General features: G+C 47.8%; 1 protein-coding gene across 2 annotated transcripts in view; it reads left to right on the forward strand.

The window, feature by feature from the left end:
• PDE8B (phosphodiesterase 8B) overlaps positions 1 to 18,541 on the forward strand; it is a 274,177-nt gene that overhangs the window by 201,718 nt on the left and 53,918 nt on the right. For both annotated transcript variants that reach the window (XM_052646127.1, XM_052646126.1), the window contains exons 8-10: positions 2,062 to 2,202; positions 3,654 to 3,742; positions 5,987 to 6,047. In XM_052646127.1, coding sequence (XP_052502087.1) covers positions 2,062 to 2,202; positions 3,654 to 3,742; positions 5,987 to 6,047 — 291 coding nt within the window. The remainder of the gene's footprint in view (positions 1 to 2,061; positions 2,203 to 3,653; positions 3,743 to 5,986; positions 6,048 to 18,541) is intronic.

Below are 18,541 nucleotides of genomic sequence, written 5' to 3' on the forward strand. Positions count from 1 at the left end.
ATTCATAAATATTCTCTCTCTCTCCCTTTCCGTCCATTGAAACTGTTTGCTTCAGAACACTTCAGTGGTGCTTACCATGTGCCAGACGCAATACTTAGCATTTTCCACAAGCTCATTTATCTCTTAAAACAATTCTGTGAAGCAGGTACTACTGTCCGAGCCATTTTACAGATGAGGAAACTGAGGTCCAGAGAGGATCAGTAAGCTGCCCGTGGTGCTGGTGATGAACAAGAGCCAGGGTGTGAACTTGAGTGCCTTGGCTCCACAGTCCGTGTCCTGGAGCACCTGTTGCATTGTGAGGTTGCCTGGCACGAATGGAGGCCTATGACTCCTACCTGTATTTACAGCCTAGTAGCAAAAGCAGGGTAAACACATAGGGAAATATGAGCATTTGGCCAACAAATAAGGAGAACAATACATTATCAAGTATTATCCATTCCTCAGCTATTTACTGAGCGGTCCTGAATATCCAAAGACAAATCTGAAGTAACCTTTGCCCTTGAGGATTTTCATGTCTAGTCGGGGAGAGAGAAAGAAAAGAATTTAGGTCCCCTGTAATAAGGCATCAGAAGCCTGCACAGGATAGGGTGGGAGTCGTCAGAGAGGCACAGGCTCCGACTGGGTAGGGTCTTAAGGACAGCTTGCTGGGGGCGGGTGGAATTTGGAGTTGACATGACCAGGAGGTGGGGAAGGGCCTCTAGGCGGAGAGCAGGTGGGCAGAGTCTCACAGGTTGGGAGACAAGCCCAGGCCACCTAGCTGCAGGCAGGGCTGGGCCGGGGGACTGTGAGCCCGACCTGATGAGCAGGGGTCCTGCTGCCCGCCCAGGGAGGGCGGCGACCACCGCAGGAAAGTGATAGAAGGTCAGTGAAGACAGTGTCACCGCCCCTTCCTCTTCGGTGACCCCTGGAAGTCCCGAGAGCCACCTGCCAGCCCCTCCTCCCAGGGCGTTTGGTGCTAGTAGAAGCCGGCTTCCCCAGGGAGCAGCTCCCCACGTGTCCCTGCATCGCTGTGTTCCCCGCTGCTGCCATCCCCGTGGAGGGCAAAAGTGATTCCATGTGCAAGCAGCACGTGGATGCTAGTTACGCCCAAAGAAATCCGTGACCTAGATGCAGTGTGCTGACGTCCTCCCTGCAGTCCTGTTGCTTGTCCCCTCCACTCAGCTGCTCATCTGGTGATTCTGTTCTTTGAGAAGAAATGGGAGGCTGTGGACAGGAGCTGGGAGGCAGCCAAGGTGATAGCTCTAAATTCCAGGGCCCTGGACAGAATTTTGGAAAGAAGCTTCTGAGTCTGCCCATCCCAACATGTGCTCAGTGGGGACGATGCCTCAGGCCTGCGCTGTGCCCAGCTGCGAAAGGACTCCCTCCTGCCTAAGGTTTTTAACTGAATTTATGCTTCAGTTAGACCAGAAGTGGCCCCAAGGCATAGCATTGGTTAATAGACAGTGGCAATTATCTATTGATATTATCTAGACATGAGAGATCCAATTGCTTCCTTGCAGAAATGTGACTGATAGAAGGTATGACCTGTTGAGTGGAGTTCTAGTTAGTTTTTTTTTTAAGACTTTTTTCTGATGTGGACCATTTTCAAGTCTTTATTGGATTTGTCACGATATTGCTTCTGTTTCATGTTTTGGTTTTGTGGCGGTAAGGCATGTGGGATCGAACCCACATCCCCTGCATTGGAAGGTCAAGTCTTAACCACTGGGTCAACAGGGACATCCCTCTAGTTAATTTTTATGGGTTCTTTTTTTTTCTGCGTTTTGCCTTATTTCATGGGCAGTGGGTGATGAATAAGGCCCATTGCAAGCTGGCACTAGTAGATAAAGGTTTCTTGCTGTATTTACTGCTGAAGAATTTCTTCCAGTTTCCAGAGGGCCCCGGGTGCTGGGATGGCAGAGTGAGCGCATTGCTGGTCAGGAGGGAGCCCGCCCACTGGGGCTCGGGGACTCGTCCAGACCCATATCAGAGAACGCTGGCCCAGGGCACGTTTTCTGTTCCCTGACAAGTGTTCTGCGGGCACACAGCTTCCTGTCCTGACCCATACCCACTTCCCATTCACAGTACGTCAACCCAGCCTTCGAAAGGATGATGGGCTACCACAAAGGTGAACTGCTGGGGAAAGAACTCGCCGAGCTGCCCAAAAGTGACAAAAACCGGGCGGACCTTCTCGACACCATTAACACCTGCATCAAGAAGGGCAAGGTGGGTGAAACCAGACCCGTCCACAGACTGCGCCCGACTAATACGTCATCCCTCTCACACGGGCTTCCTTAATGATATTGCAGTTAAGTGAAAAATCTCTTAGTTTGTAAGATGAGTTAAAATCTGAGTTAATTTTGGATAGCAGGCAAATCTGGTGCTTATCACGATGATGTAGAATCTGAAAATTTTGTACAAGGAAACTTCTTCCTTCGTGTGATTACGTCTCACCTGTGATGGCTGGAAATTCATACCTATCTCCAAGCAGGGTTCCTCCCAGGGTTTAGTTTATCCAGTGTTTGAAGGACTAGGATTTAGTATCGGTATTTACATGTTTCATAGGCCCACTTTTCAAGCATTTTTTTTTCCTATTCTTTTTACTCTATCACAGTTGAGTAGGGACATACAGCTCCCTCGTCCCTACCTCGGCATCTGTCCGGCAGCCTCCTCTGCATCCCAGCAGATGAAGGCAGTGGTGTGGATGCAGTGGGCACTTACGATAAGCCCTTCCTTCCAGACCGCTGCCCTTGGATCTGGAGCTGCCTGGGCATTTTCTTGGAAGCATTCAGATGCTTTCTCTGATGTGAAGGAGTTCGATAGCTTTGCATTTATTCACTGGGGGACCATTTTATGGGAATAGAATAAGTTTGGATTATCTATGACGGCCAGAATTAATAGAAGAATATTAGGGGAGAGAGACCAAAAAGGAAGCAGGAATACTGCTGGAAGAGTGCCGCCACCCCTGGTGGCCCCGGCCTGCATACCAGGTGGCCTTCCCATGTGAGTATTTGGGTGAGAAGAGGCGGCAGAGCATCTCACGTCCTGATTCTGCCGCTTCCTCCCAGAAGCAGTGGCGGTGCCACAGGCTCCCCCTGGAGGCCGCCAGGCTCTTCGTCCTGCCCAGTTCCCCAGGGTCTGGATGCGGGAGGAACCTCATACTCCCATTTGCCTCATCCATGGAACCTCCCAGGAGCCAGACTAAGCCCAGAGAAGGCTTGGCTGGAGGCCCCAGAGGATAGTAGCAGGGGAGTTGAGACAGATTTATAACCACGTTTTCTACTTCCTCATGTGGGCAGATTAGTTCGCGTCACTGAGCCTCAGTGAACAGATCTGCAACTGAAGGGTGATGAGTACCAGGCTTGCAGGTTGTCATAAAGACCTCAAGAGAGACATTAAAGAACTCCTTGACCTGGTGCCACCACACCCATGGGGCTGAGAGCCCAGAGCCTGGAAGGGGCAGCCTGGCGGTGGCTGGGCTCGATCCTTGTGGGCCTTGTGCCCGTGAGTCTAAGCCTTGTGTAGCCAGCACCACGGTGGGCACAGCTGGCGAGCAGTGTCCTGTGGGGTGTAGGGAAAGTGCGTGGGCATTTCACTGCTGAACGTGATGAGACCCTCTGCAGGAGCCGCTGAGTACCTGCACGGAAGGATCTTGAGAGCTCTCTTTGTCCGTGTAGGAGTGGCAGGGGGTCTACTACGCCAGACGGAAATCCGGCGACAGCATCCAGCAGCACGTGAAGATCACGCCGGTGATCGGCCAAGGAGGGTGAGCGCCGACTCTTAGCCTCTGCTGTTTGAGGGGCCCCTGTGGGCATCGGGTTTGTATATGGGAAATGCAAGTGGGTTCAGCCCACCAATACAACAGCATTGGGTGTGTACGTCACGCTTGCCGAGGCCGCCTCCATGCAGCCACTGAACAAATCGCCCCTCTTCTCCTGCCTGTGGGCCTTCTGAAGCCTCAGCCCAACTGTCCACCTCCGCCTGGTTGTCTGTGGTTGTCCCCACGCCCCTAGGGGCCAATTTCTAGGCCTTCCCTTGTCATCACTGCAGCTACAGAACTTCGAGGCTCCCTGCCTCAGCCCCGCCTGGGAGCCGAGCTCCTCTCCTCGGGGTACCGGCTCTGTGATGTTTCTCCCCAAGCCTCGGGGCTCGTTCACGAGGAGCGGGAGCACGAGGGCCAGGCTTAGGAGAGAAAGGGGTCTGACCAGAAGCTGAGGCAGCTGGTTCCATGTAACCTCAGCTTATCAGAGGAGCCTATTCATTTGCAGAGAAACAAAGAAAATATGCAATTTCTTTCCCTTCTCCCAGTTGTTTTGTGAGAAGGTTTATGGAGCCAAACAGGACCCCTAACAGTACCCCACCGAGCAGGCTTTGTAAAGGAGCCTAGAGTCAACCAACCAGCCTCTTAGTATAGGTGCACAAGGTACACACGCCGTTGAGTGACGTTTTGGAAAAAGAGCAGTTACGGTGTGAATAACCAGGAAGGAGAGCCCTGTCTGTGACTTACTGTGTGTGTGTTAGTCACTCAGTCGTGTCCGACTCTTCACAACCACATGGACTGAAGCCCACCAGACTCCTCTGTCCAAGGAACTCTCTAAACCAGAATACTGGAGTGGGTTGCCCTTTCCTCCTCCAGGGGATCCTCCTGACCCAGGGATGGACCCCAGGTTCCAGCATTGCGGGCAGATTCTTTACTGTCTGAGCCACTGGGGAAGGTTGGAAGGGATTCTGTAGCCAGCAAAGTGTCTCTAGGGTGCTTCCCCTCCGATTTCACTTATTGGGTAGTTTTGAAACTGTTCCTGCTCAGTTCAGAGGCCACTGTCCCATGTTTCCTGCCACTCTGCTTCCCTCCAGGTGGCGGAGGCACCGGCATGCCCTGAGCGGGGGTCACAAGCTTGCAGAGAAAGGCCCCCGAGGGCCCCCCACCCCCACCGCAGGCCTCCGCGGGGCCGTTCCCAGCAGCAGTCAGAACTCAGGGCCACGCCTTCATCCGGGGACTGTGTTTTCAACCTAAGATGCGCTTGTGTGTTGTGTGTGACCAGAATTATTAGCTTACAAAGCAGAGGAGACCATGTTACTGTTCGGTGATTTCTGTCAGGATGAGTTTTTCTGATCTTTCTGATTTTACGGGTAAGAACGAGAAGTTCCGTTGTCCAGTGGCAGTGTTCTTTCCACCCCCCGCCACCAATATTTCCCCCTAGTGAACTATCAGAAGAAAGTCTCATTGGGTAGGGACATTTCACCTCTTCCTATTTACTGAAGCTCAATACAGAATAATCAGCATATTCGATTCTCTCTTCCGAGTCCTCCAGAGAAAACTGAACCAAAGAGAGGCAGAATCAGAGAAGAGGTTCCTTACTGTGAAACCTAACTTGGCCAGTGAAATTCTAGCTGCTCTCGAGAAAAGCCTGCCTGGAGCTGATCTTTGTGTAGCACTAAGGCACCTGCTGTCTTTTCCGTCTCCTTGTGGTGATGACCAAGACCACAGGCTGTCTTGGGATTCTGTCCGTGACCTTAAAATAAGAGGACTTTTCTCTGCCCTGAAAAATGCCATCATGCACAATGACCAGGCTGTGAAAGAATGTGGCATATTAAATATAAAAATAGCAACTGTGGACTTTGGCCAGTGTCCAGATGAGTCTTGGCCTTCTATATAAGCTATAAAAGTGTTCAGAATTAAAACCCATTTTGTTTGGAGTAACATTTCATCCTGTCACCAAGGCTGTCTAGGAGCCAGCCCTCAGGAGTCAGTTAGAAATGAAGTATCCATTAAGGGAGTGTTTCGGAGCCAGCTATGATTAAAAGGAGAGCCCAGCTTTTGAAGGCAGGTATAGACTGTGTGTATAAAAAAAGAATGCAGCTTTGATCAATTGTGTTTTATTGGAATTTAAAACCTGCCCCAGAATGGACCCTGGAGTTTTACTTAAAGATTCTGTGGATGTTTTCGTTTGCTGACTTGTTGAATTGTCTCATATCTGACTCACTAATCACGGATTATGTATGTTATTAGGAAAATCAGGCATTTCGTCTCCCTCAAGAAACTGTGTTGTACCACTGACAAAAACAAGCAGGTAAGGCATTCAGTTTGCTCCACGTGTTTTGTCGGTGTGACCGTGCATCTGTTACCCTCTCACCACTGCTGTCTGTCTGTCTTTCTCCGTATCTACGGTAGTTGCCAATTTAGAGGCTTTGGGGCAAAATGAGGCCCTTAGACAAATAGTAAAAGAAAAGATTCTCCAGCAAGCCTATGCACTTTATTAGTAATGCTACATAGGTTATGATTTAGCTTGTGACTGAACAGCGCAGGACCAATATATTTAATGAGATCATAAAATGTCTTTTCTTCCAAATAAAAGCTGTTCTAATTTTCTACCTTAATTTCTTACATGAAAAGTATATATTTATTTGAGCATTTCACCCCTATAAATTCATGTCAAAACCAGAAATCATTTCCAATTAGTACTGCAATTTTCTTTAACCATTATGTCATGTAGAACAATCGGAGAAGTCACGGGTGACCCACTCCAGTACTTTTGCCTGGAAAATCCCATGGATGGAGGAGCCTGGTGGGCTGCAGTCCATGGGGTCGCGAAGAGTCGGACACGACTGAGCGACTTCACTTTCACTTTTCACTTTCATGCATTGGAGAAGGAAATGGCACCCCACTCCAGTGTTCTTGCCTGGAGAATCCCAGGGATGGGGGAGCCTGGTGGGCTGCCGTCTATGGAGTCGCACGGAGTCGGACACGACTGAAGTGACGTAGCAGCAGCAGCAGCATGCAGAGCAATGTATTTGAGTGTTTTCTGAAGTAACGGAATTTTAATAAGTTGCTGTATTTAAGGACTTTGTTTAGGTAGTTGTATCATAGAGAGCAGCAATGGTGTGCCATGAAGTAAGGGAATTTTAATAAGTTGCTGTATCCAGGAGCTTTGTTTAGGTAGCTGTATCATGGAGAATAGCGATGGTGTGTCATTTTTTCTTTTTGATTTAAACTTTAGTACCGGATTGTGTGTATTTTCGCTTTATGCTTTAAAGTTCATTGATTAAAAGCTATTCAATAAACATAATTACCAATGGCCTATTTTTTAATAAAAATCTATTTACTTAGATATACTAGACGTGCAATATTATGTAAATTTCAGTACAACATAGCGATTCACAAGTTTTTAAAGGTTATAGTCCATTTATAGTTATTATAAAATATTGCCTGTAATCCCTGTGTTGTGCTATATATCCGTTTAGCTTATTTATTTGATACCTGGGAGAAGGAAATGGCAACCCACTCCAGTACTCTTGCCTGGAGACTCCCATGGAGGGAGGAGCCTGGTGGGCTAAGTCCATGGGGTCGCAAAGAGTTGGACACAACTGAGCAACTAATCAGCAATCAGCAATCAGCAGTTTATGCCTCTTAATTCCCTGCCCAGTTTTCCTCTCCTCCCTTCCTCTTTCCCACTGGTAACCACTAGTTCTCTTTCCCTGAGTCTTTCTTTTTTGTTCATTCATTTTATTTTTTATATTCCACATATAAGTGATATCATACGATCTTTCTCTGCCTTGTTGCGCTTCACATAATACCCTCCAAGTGCATCCATGTTGTTGCAAATGGCAAGACTTCATTCTCTTTTATGGCTGAATAGTATGCTACCGTGTGTGTTTGTATGTGTGTGATCTATGTTTTAAAACCTTTCAAACATGGCCTTTGACTTAGATGAAGATTTTAACTGAAGGGACAGTGTCTGTCAAGGCTATGAAGGGCTTCGGGGCATAATCCCTTTCGGGTAGCATGTCAGAGACCTGGGAGGTGACTGGGGTCAGGAAGAAGCCTGGCCAGGCAAGGAGGTAAACTAGAGAACTGCAGACGGAAGATTCCTGGGCTCTTCCCAGTGAGAAGGCGGCTTCCGAGGACACAGGCTGAGTACAGTGAGCTTCCAGCTGGTATGGAAGGTATCTATGCTCATGCTTCTTTAGAAACTAATGATTCAGTATTTGTATATATTGTGAAGTGATATATATATAAGTCAGTCTGGTTAACATCTATCACCATATATGGTTACAAGTTTATTCTTTTAATGAAAATGTTGAATACCGGCTCTTGGCAAATTTCAAATATGCAGCGTGGCATTACTAACCATAGCCCACGTTATACACCACATCCTCAGGACTTACTTGTTACAACTGGAAACCTGTACTTTTTGACCGCCTGCATCCCGTTCACCCACGCCACCCCCACCTCTGGCAACTACCAAACTATTGTCTGTATGAGTTTGAGTTTTTGTTTGAGACTCCAGGTATAAAGGATAACATATTGTATCTGTCTTTCTCCACCTGACTTACTTCACTTACCACGGTGCCCTCAAGGTCTATCCATGTTGTTTCAAATGGCAAGATTTCCTTCTTTCTTGTGCCTAAATAATATTTCATTGTGTGTGTAGAAACCACATTTTCTTTATCCATTCAGCCATCCATGGGCACTTGGGTTGTTTCCATGTCTTAGCTATTGTAAATAACGCTGCAGTAAACATGGGGGTGTATATATCTTTTAGAGCTAGTGATTTTATTTCCTTTGGGTAAATACCCAGGAGTGGAATTTCTGGATCATATGGTAGTCCCATTTTTAATTTTTTTAAGAACTCCTCTGCTGTTTCCTATACTGGCTGCACCAATTTACATTCCCACCAGCAGTGCACAAGGATTCCCTTTTCTCGACATCCTGGACAACTCTTGTTATTTGTTTTTTATTTACTTTTTGGTAATAGCCATTTTAATGAGTGTGAGTTTATATCTCATTATGGTTTTGATTTGTATTTCCCTGATAATTAGTGATGTTGAAAACTTATTTGTGTACCTGGAAGTCTTCTTTAGAAAAAATGTCTGTTTAAATCCTCCACGCATTTTTAAAATTGGATTGTTTGTTTGCTATTGCTATTGAGTTGTATGATTTCTTTATATTTTTTAGATGCTAACTCCCTTATCAGCTATGTGATTTACAAATAGTTTCTCCCATTTGGTATGATATCCTTTCATTTTCTTGATGACTTTGTGTAGTCCCAATGAATTATTTTGGGGGTCTTTTTTTGCTCTTGCTTTTGCTGTCAAAAAAAATCACTGCCAAGACCAATGTCCAAGGAGCATATCTCCTACGGTTTCTTCTAGGATTTTCATGATTTCAGGTCTTATGTTCAAAACTGTAATCAGTTTGAGTAGATTTTTGTGTATGGTGTAAGATAGGGGTTCAGTTTCATTCTTTCCCATGTGTGTATTTAATTCCCAACATCATTTACTAAAGAGACCATTCTTTCCTCTTTATATGTTCTTGGCTTGTCATAAATTAATCGACTGTATGCATGTGTGGGTTACATCTGGACCCCCTTGGTCTGCATCGGTAGGTACGCTGATCTATGTGTCTGTTTTTACGCCAGCACCATACTGTCTTGACTACCACGACTTTGTAGCACAGTTTGGAATAACAAAGTGTGATACCTCCAGCTTTGTTCTTCTTTCTTAAGAATATTAGGAAAGCATTCCAGAATAGCAAAAGCAACCATGTACTTTTTGGAAAGATTTAGTTCAACATAAAAATGCCTCCATCAGCATAGCTTTATCTGGAATCAAGCAGTTTTCACTAAACACATTATTGACTGGGGGATTTTCTTAGAAACTGATACCTGTGGTGTTACTACGTCTCCAGTCAGTTATGTGTTAATACCGTTAAGTCCATGCAGAGAAGCAAGTCCTTGGAGACCTCTGAGGAAGGAGGGGAACTCCTTTTTCATAGGTTAAAAAAAACAATTCAGCCTCCAAGTTTAGACATTGAAGGCAGAAGGATGAGGTCTACGTGAGAGGTGAAATGGGTGCAGGGAGAATCATAGGACATCCTGGTGGCTTTTTAGAGACACAGTAGTGAACCCAGGCAGGGCAGGCCAGCGCAGGGGCTGTGACACCACAGTGCAGGACACAGGCCCACTGGGCTCATTCACGCCTTTTCAGAAATGAGTCAAGTCAGCCCAGATCCAAAACCAGTGCAGCCTCTGCCACTAGCCAGGCCCTGCTCCTTCTCCTTCGCCATGTTCTCCTTTAGTGACTGGGACCCGTCTCCTGTTATCATTCTCCCTGAAGCTCCATGTACCCGAATTCTGCCGGACATCCATGGCCCAGCCGCAGAAGCATCAAGTTCCAGCTCCGTCCTCAAGCCCCTGAAGAGCCTTCTTTGCTGTGTGTCACGTCCACCCTTATGATGCCGCCCGTGTGCCTCCCTGCCCTCTTCTCTCCAGCAGGGTCCTTGGGCTGTGCTTGTCTTTGTGTGCTTGTGCCGCCTGGCACTTAGTGGGTTCCTAAGCTGTTGGTGAGCTGGGATGGACTTGAATGTCCTGGTCCTGGCTTCTTGCCACCTGTAAGCTCTTCCTGCCTCTCGGGGTGAAGGCGAGCCCTTCGCACAGGACTTAGGGATGCAGAAGAAGAGGGGCCACCTCCTCTTTTCTGAGGCTCGAAATAGAAATGTCTTTACTGCCATAAATTAGCTGCTGTTCTGAGAAGGGTGAAAACGCGGGGCTCAGATGTCCTGAGCCATTGACGTCACCTAATGATGCTGCACTGGCCTGGAGGGACACTTTAGACTTTCCGATAACAAAGGATTTTTATATCTCTGGCCAGCCATGGTGTTTTTCCTCCTCATCAAAGGAGGCAGCAGTGAATAGTGATGGGTCTGTGACAGGAAGGCTCCCTGGGGGATGGGAGCAGCCCATCTACAGGCAGCTCCAGGAGCACTGCTTTCTGGGGTTTAGCCCTGAAGTCAGAATCCACCCATGGGTCTGCATTTTAACAAAGGATGAAATTGGAAGCCAGGCTGCTGTCTGCTGGTGGTGCTTGACATCAGCAAAGATCTTTTTTTCCTGGATCTTTCCTAGAAGCACAGCCCACCTAATAAGCATCTCCTGAAAAGATTCCCTTGTTTCTGTAAATTTTTGCCCAAAGGCTGGAAATGCCCCAAGAGGTTTGTCTGCTGTCAACATCAGCTCCCCCAGCAGCACTCTCACACTTTCTCCCCAGATCAAGTATTAATATTAAACAGCTGTTCTGTCTGGTTCCAGGGACACAGTCTCTGCTCCAGAAGCCATGGGGTCCACAGACAGATAAACAGGACATGTTTCTAGAGCACAGCGTGGGGAGGTGTGAACCGGGTGCTGGAGAAGCACAAAACACAGGGCCGACTGAGGCTGCCTAGGATTTTTTAGGTGTCCTCTAGGACAGAGGGGTACAAGCTATGGGCCAAACGTGGCCTGCTTTGTAAATAAAGTTTTATTGGCTCACAGCCTCACTCTTGGTTACATAGCACCTGTGGCTGCTTTTACTCAACAGCAGGGTCGAGTAGGTACAGTGGGGGCCGTGTGCCCAGCAAACCCTAAAATAAGTGCTCTCTGGCCCTTTACAGAAAAAAAATTGCCGGCCTCGTTTCTAAAAGGTGATTTTCTTTCTTGGATCTCCTACTTTCTGAGGTCCGGGACCATCTGCCAGTCCCCTAGAAGGGCCCCCTCCATGCCTGTGGGATTTCAGGGATCTGAAAAGCACAGTCCAGTGGTCAGACATGTATAGCGGAAGGAGGCTTCCGGGAATCCCAGCTTTACACCAGCTCTTCCTAAGCTGGCCTGGTCAAAGCAGAGGGGGTGTCAACATTGCCTCCCCCATAGCGCCTACCCCCAGCCCAGTTTCAGCCCAGCCCACATCCTCATTCCTGCAAGCCTTGGCCATTAGAATACGGGGAGCATCAGTCAGTTCAGTCACTCAGTCGTGTCTGACTCTTTGTGACCCCATGGACTGCAGCACGCCAGGCCTCCCTGTCCATCACCAACTCCCGGAATTTACCCAAATTCATGTCCATTGAGTCGGTGATGCCATCCAGCCATCTCATCCTCTGTCGTCCCCTTCTCCTCCCGCCTTCAATTTTTCCCAGCATCAGGGTCTTTTCCAATGAGTCAGTTCTTCACATCAGGTGGCCAAAGTATTGGAGTTTCAGCTTCAGTATCAGTCCTTCCAATGAATATTCAGGACTGATCTCCTTTAGGATGGACTGGTTGGATCTCCTTGCAGTCCAAGGGACTCTCAAGAGTCTTCTCCAATGCCACAGTTCAAAAGCATCAATTCTTTGGTGCTCAGCTTTCTTTATAGTCCAACTCTCACATCCATACATGACTACTGGGAAAACCAGAGCTTTGACTAGATAGACCTTTGTTGGCAAAGTAATATCTCTGCTTTTTAATAAGCTGTCTAGGTTGGTTATAACTTTTCTTCCAAGGAGCAGGCATCTTTTAATTTCATGGCTACAGTTACCATCTGCACTGATTTTGGAGCCCCCGAAATTAAGTCTGTCACTGTTTCCACTGTTTCTCCATCTATTTGCCATGAAGTGATGGGACCAGATGCCACGATCTTAGTTTTCTGAATGCTGAGTTTTAAGCCAACTTTTTCACTCTCCTCTTTCACTTTCATCAAGAGGCTCTGTAGTTGTTCTTCATTTTCTGCCATAAGGGTGGGGTCATCTGCATATCTGAGGTTATTGATATTTCTACCAGCAATTTTGATACCAGCTTGTGCTTCATCAGGTCCAGGATTTCTCATGATGTACTCTGCATATAAGTTAAATAAGCAGGGTGACAATATACAGCCTTGACGTACTCCTTTCCTAATTAGGAGCCAGTCGGTTGTTCCATGTCCGGTTCTAACTGTTAACTTCTTGACCTGCATACAGATTTCTCAGGAGGCAGGTCAGGTGGTCTGATATTCCCATCTTTTTCAGAATTTTCCACAGTTTGTTGTGATCCACACAGTCAAAGGCTTTGGCGTAGTTAGTGAGGCAGAAGTAGATGTTTTTCTGGAACTCTCTTGCTTTTTTGATGATACAATGATGTTGGCAATTTGATCTCTGGTTCCTCTTTTCTAAATACAGCTTGAACATCTGGAAGTTCACAGTTCACGTATTGCTGAAGCCTGGCTTGGTGAATTTTGAGCATTACTTTACTAGCGTGTGAGATGAGTGCAATTATATGGTAGTTTAAGCATTCTTTGGCTTTGCCTTTCTTTGGGATTGGAATGAAAACTGACCTTTTCCAGTCCTGCTGAGTTTTGCAAATTTGCTGGCATATTTTAGGATTTGAAATAGCTCAACTGGAATTCCATCACCTCCACTAGCTTTGTTCATAGTGATGCTTCCTAAGGCCCACTTGACTTCACATTCCAGGATGTCTGGCTCTAGGTGAGTGATCACACCATCCTGATTATCTGGGTTGTGAAGATCTTTTTTGTGTAGTTCTTCTGTGTATTCTTGCTGGGGAGCATAGTGCTCTCAAACACCAGGCGTCCGTGGCAGGCTTGGAGCCCTGGGACGAGTACGGGGCTGCAGCTGCTGAGGTCCGTCAGACTGTGTCACCTGTCCCTGTTCTCATGGAGGAGGGGGACACGCAGCCATAGCAAAGCCTCTGGGAGAGGCACGTGTCTCGTGTCCAATAAGAGGAAGTGGTTTTGTTGTGAAGTCCAAAAGCACAGCTCACCCAATGAGCAGCTCCCAAAAAGACTCCCTTGTTCCACGGGGTAGTAGCAGGAGAAAATCATGGCCGGCCTCGGAGGAGGCGGTCTGCTTTCTGACTAATTAACATTACAGGACATAGGCTGGTTGAGAGCAGCCTGAGACCAGTTTGACCTGGACTTTGCACAGGGCTTTCCAGAGCTAGAAAAGAGAAGTTCCTGCCTTTGGAATTTCACTGAGCACCTCCTCACCCTCATGACAGGAAGGTTGTTTTAGCCCTGGAAAATAGGAAGGGCATAATCTCTGAATGCAGGAGAGCTATTTAATGTGAATCCATTTAGCTTAGTGGAATCTTTGTTTCTATCAGTGAAAACGTATGCAGTCATCATCACAGACTAACATCAGTATGGGGACAGGCATTTGGAAGTGCCTGCTTTAAAAGCACTTTCACACACGTGACCTACTTTGGGGATAGCAGAGGCAGAAATAGGGACTGAATTGGCCAGGTTTGCAGTTATGAAACCTTGCTTTGAGACAAGCTTTTCAGGGTTCATACTACCATGCCATTTTATACAGGAGACTTGAGTGTCTGTGGATTTTGATGTCCATGGGGGTGGAGGACGACTGGGGGGTGGGTCCCATGGATGCCAAGGGACGACTGTGTTTTGTTTTATAGTAAACGATTTAATCTTGAAATGGTTGTGAAGATTAGGGGAGGGTAGAACTTTGCTGTAATAATAATGCATAATACTAAGCCTGTCATAATTGCCTAAAACAAGATACATAGGAGGAGGAGTGCCAGGGAGTGAGAAGAAGGAATGGCAGAGATCTTCAGTTTTGTCAAGACTTTGAGTGAGGAAGGAGAAATGCAGCCCTGAAGGCAGACGCAGTGGACAGTTTTAAGGTATCATATTAGGCTCAATATGGGGAAGAATTAGAATTGAAAATATTAGAATGGAAGTGGAATTGGTAGCCTTTGTGGGTAGTGAGTTCACTCCCATGGGAGGTAATCAAATAGAAGTACGCTGAGCCTTCAGTGGGAAAAGCTGTCTAGGAAGGTCATGCCTTGGCTGGTTAGACCAGAGCAGTGGTTCTCTAGATGTGGTTCCCAGGAGCAGTGGTGGCCCCAGGAATTTGTCAGGCTGACGCAGCTCAGCTACAGAATTGGCAGTTCAGTGGCTGGGCCCGGGCAGCCTGTTCGTTTGTTTGTGGCCCTGCTGGCTCTTTACTGCGTGGGGCTTTCTCTAGCTGTGGTGAGTGAGGGCCGCTCTCTCTAGCTGCAGCGTGTGGACTTTCCTGCGGTGTCTTCTCTTGTTGAGCACAGGTTCTAGGCGTGTGGGCTTCAGTGCTTATGGCATCTGGGCTTCATTCCCCTGCGGCACGTGGGATCTTCCTGGTCCAGGGATCGGAAGCCGTGTTCCCTGTACTGGCAGGCAGATTCTTAACCGCTGGATCACCAGGGAAGCACCTCCCAATCTGTTCTAATAAACCTTCCAGGTGCTTCTGACTCACTCTGAAGTTTAAGCGCTACTGGCTAAGAGGAATGGTTTCAAGATTCTCTTATGTGAATTCCAATCACAGGTTGATGAGCAGAGGCTGTTCTGGATTTGATAGAGTCAGGAGCTGGTTTTCACTTCTGGCCCTCCAGCTTTCCCCTCCTGAGCTTGAAGCCCCTGACCCAGGCGGCTCAGAATCCTGTGTGGCAGACAACCCCCAGCATGCTCCGTGTTTGCCCAGCTTATGCCCTAGACCTGCCCGTCCCAGACTGAACTGCAGCTCATCCAATGGTAATGTTCTCCAAGTGTGAACCATTATGAACCATTATGAGATTCCAGGAACTTCGTATGAAAAAGAACATAGATTAGCTCATTAAAGATATCTCAGTCCATGTTGAAACGATAACATCTTGCACATACTGCGCTTAAAATGTTAAACTAATTTCACCTGTTTATTTTTTAATGCAGCTACTAGAAAATGTAAAATTATACATGTGACCTGCATGTGAGGCTCTCACAATATTTCTGTTGGAGGTCTGGCCCTTCCCTCCCCTGCTCAATAGTACCCCAGAGCCAGCTCCCCGCGCCCTCTCACAAGCGATAGAGGGGCCCATGTAGCTGTGCACACAGTCCAGCTCCTGCCAGAGTCAGCACAGACTCACCAAGCCTCCCAGGAATGCTTTCCCGTGACATGACGGGTGCTGAAGCAGACTTCCAGAAACGCTTTTGTTTGGGATGATGTAAAGGTCACCTTTCATTGGTTCTCAAACTGCCGCAGAAATCTAGCTGTCACTTTCCAGAGCTGTAGGGTAGACAGTGGGGAGCAAGGGCCCCCCCTTCCCCCAACCCCCTGCCCCCACGGCCCTGGAGTTCCCACCCTCAGGCCGGCTTCTCTGGGTGTGCCTCACCTCCTGCTGCCCTGACCTCTAGTCTCCCCCTATCCTGCCCCTCCAGGCACGTGGCCTGGCTGAGAGATGTCTGCATGATTCGGGTGCTTACCCCCAGCGTGCTCGAAACAGGCTTAATGCTCAGACAGCCTCACCCACCGCCTTCTCTGCAAGACGGGAAGAGTGTGCCGGGTGCAGGGACCCAGGAGGGGAAGACGGGGAGAGTCACTTGCTCGTTCCTAGTCACTGCTGATCTCCGGTGATAAAGCACGTTTTCAGTGCATCCTCAATCCCCCCTACTTGAGATGTGTCGCATGGGGGTTTTTTGTTTTATATTTCCTGTGTTAACATAGAAAATGTATCCATGGAAACAAGGTGGGGAGAATTTTTTCCGTCGCCTCAGTGCATTTATTACTGATGCCTCTTTGTATTTATAACACCATTATACTTCTGCACCCTAAACATGCATTCTTCAAGTTTCTGCTCTGTCGAGGACCTCAGCATCCAACTAATTCTACTTGGATTTTATTAGTGTGTTGATTTTATCCTCACTTTCTATACTGTTGCCTTTGGTGGCAAATATATCCAAGATGCACTTCTCCTGCCCATAAGAACGCAGAATCACTGAGTTGTTGGGAAGGTCGTCTGGCCCATTTCTCTCCCCCAGATATGTAATATGTCCTCTTTAAGTGAGTATTGTCTGGGTTGTCTGAGTCACCCATTTTTGAATGGTGCAGACCCCTTGCAGCTTCCTTCAACCCAGGTTCTCTCCCCTCCAAGAACCTTCCTGAACCTGCCTGTCTCCTCTGTCCCCACGGTGAGGGTGATGGTGACTCTGTGTTTCTGTATCATCCATATGCTTTGGGTCAGTTCTCACCTTGGGCCACAGTGCGTGCCCAGTAGATATCAGGGAAGTATTTTGAAAGCTAACTTTTACTCCCTAGTACAGTAACATTCAGAAGGCATAGGAAATCAAAGGGACAGCCTTGTCTAGTCCGAAGTTATTATTGCATGCAGAGTTTTGATCTGCACACATATCACATGCTGCTACGAAGAGTATCTGCTGTGTTTTCCCATGGCGCACATCCAAGGGTGACTTCTTAAGAGGAAGTGGGAGAAGGACACTGCCGCTGAAGACACAACCCGAGTTATCCCTGACCGTGGCTGCTCACATTTAGAGATGTCCTTTATGTCATCCATGCATCGCCACGGTACCGCGTCTGTACGATGCCCGTGACTCACAGTAGGTGCCCCAAATATTTGTCGATAGATTTAGTAAAGCCACTAAGTCAACAAAATTTTTCCATTTAGCTTTAGTACATATTTATGTGGAGCTATTTAAAGAAAGGCCTCTGGTATTGCAAAACCACAGCTTTTCCTGAGAAACGACATTGGAGCAGCCAAAGGCCTGAGCAGAGAGGGGTGCACATCTGTGGGGTGTCTGAGGGTAAGACAACCTGGAGCTCCCAACAGGGAACAGGACAGGATGCTGAGGTTGCAGCCGTGGGTCATGTGTGTGGGAAAGCCTTGGCTCGCAGGAGAGAGAGGGGGCCTTAGGCCTGGCGCTGGGCACAGCAAGCTTCATGAGACCCCAGAGGCTGAAGCTGAGTCACCTGGCTGACAAGGGGGAGGAGTGACCGAGAATATTCTGGGCACGTGTACCTGTGCTGAGCACCGTTGGAAAGGAGGCTGCCTCGTTTCAGGTAGACGCAGGCGCTCCGTCCCTTGTGGGCAGCAGGGCAGCAGGCCTGGGGCTGTCTGCCCTCCACTGGAATGGGACACCTTCGCCCTGGCTGCTCCTTATCCAGTTCTCTCTTCCACAGCAGGAGGTATTTATGGGTCTTCCCAGGTGGCGCCAGTGGTCAAAAAACCCACTTACCAGTGCAGGAGAGATAAGAGACTTGAGTTTGATCCCTGGGTGGGGAAGATCCCCTGGAAGAGGGCACAGCAGCCCACTCCAGTGTTCCTGCCTGGAGAGTCCCGTGGACAGAGGAGCCTGGCGGGCTGCAGTCCGTGGGGACGCACAGAGTCAGACACAACTGAAGCGACTTAGCCTGTGGTGGGGACAGCCAGGAGGTGGAGGATGGGAAGAACAGAGTGGGAGGAGGTCCTAAGGCCAAGCGGGGAATCCAATTTCCCTCTGTGTGAGAGCCCATGCCCACTCACCTGTAACAGCCCGCCCCATTCTGTGGGGCCTCAGTACCAAGGCCTAAACAGGAAGACAAATTCATCTGGCTTTAGGAAAGTAAGATAACCTTGCCTGGCGGTTTGCTGATGCATGGCAAACAGACATAGCCGAGCTATTTCTTAAACATTAATGTTGCCTCTTCATCTCTGACACATTTAAGACAACTCGGATTGGAAGAGGAAATTCTCTGTTGGTCTTTGAGAAGAAGGGCTTTCCTCTCAAAGTTTAGCTAAAATTCCCAAGGCTGCATTTTTGGATGGTGTCATTCACACTAATGATAGATATATATTATCTAAGTGAGCAATATCTGCTCACTGTGGAGACTTAAAATAATTCAGCACAAGAGGTTTTTGCATTACCTTAGACCTGACTTCACCCTAGGACACGACTGAGCAGCTCAACTGAACTGAGACCTGATTTAGGTTCAAGGTTTACTTAACCTGTTTTTATGCAATTTATGAGTATTAGCAGTTGGTAG

The sequence above is a fragment of the Budorcas taxicolor genome, chromosome 10 (assembly GCF_023091745.1).
Source record: "Budorcas taxicolor isolate Tak-1 chromosome 10, Takin1.1, whole genome shotgun sequence".
Taxonomy (NCBI): domain Eukaryota; kingdom Metazoa; phylum Chordata; class Mammalia; order Artiodactyla; family Bovidae; genus Budorcas; species Budorcas taxicolor.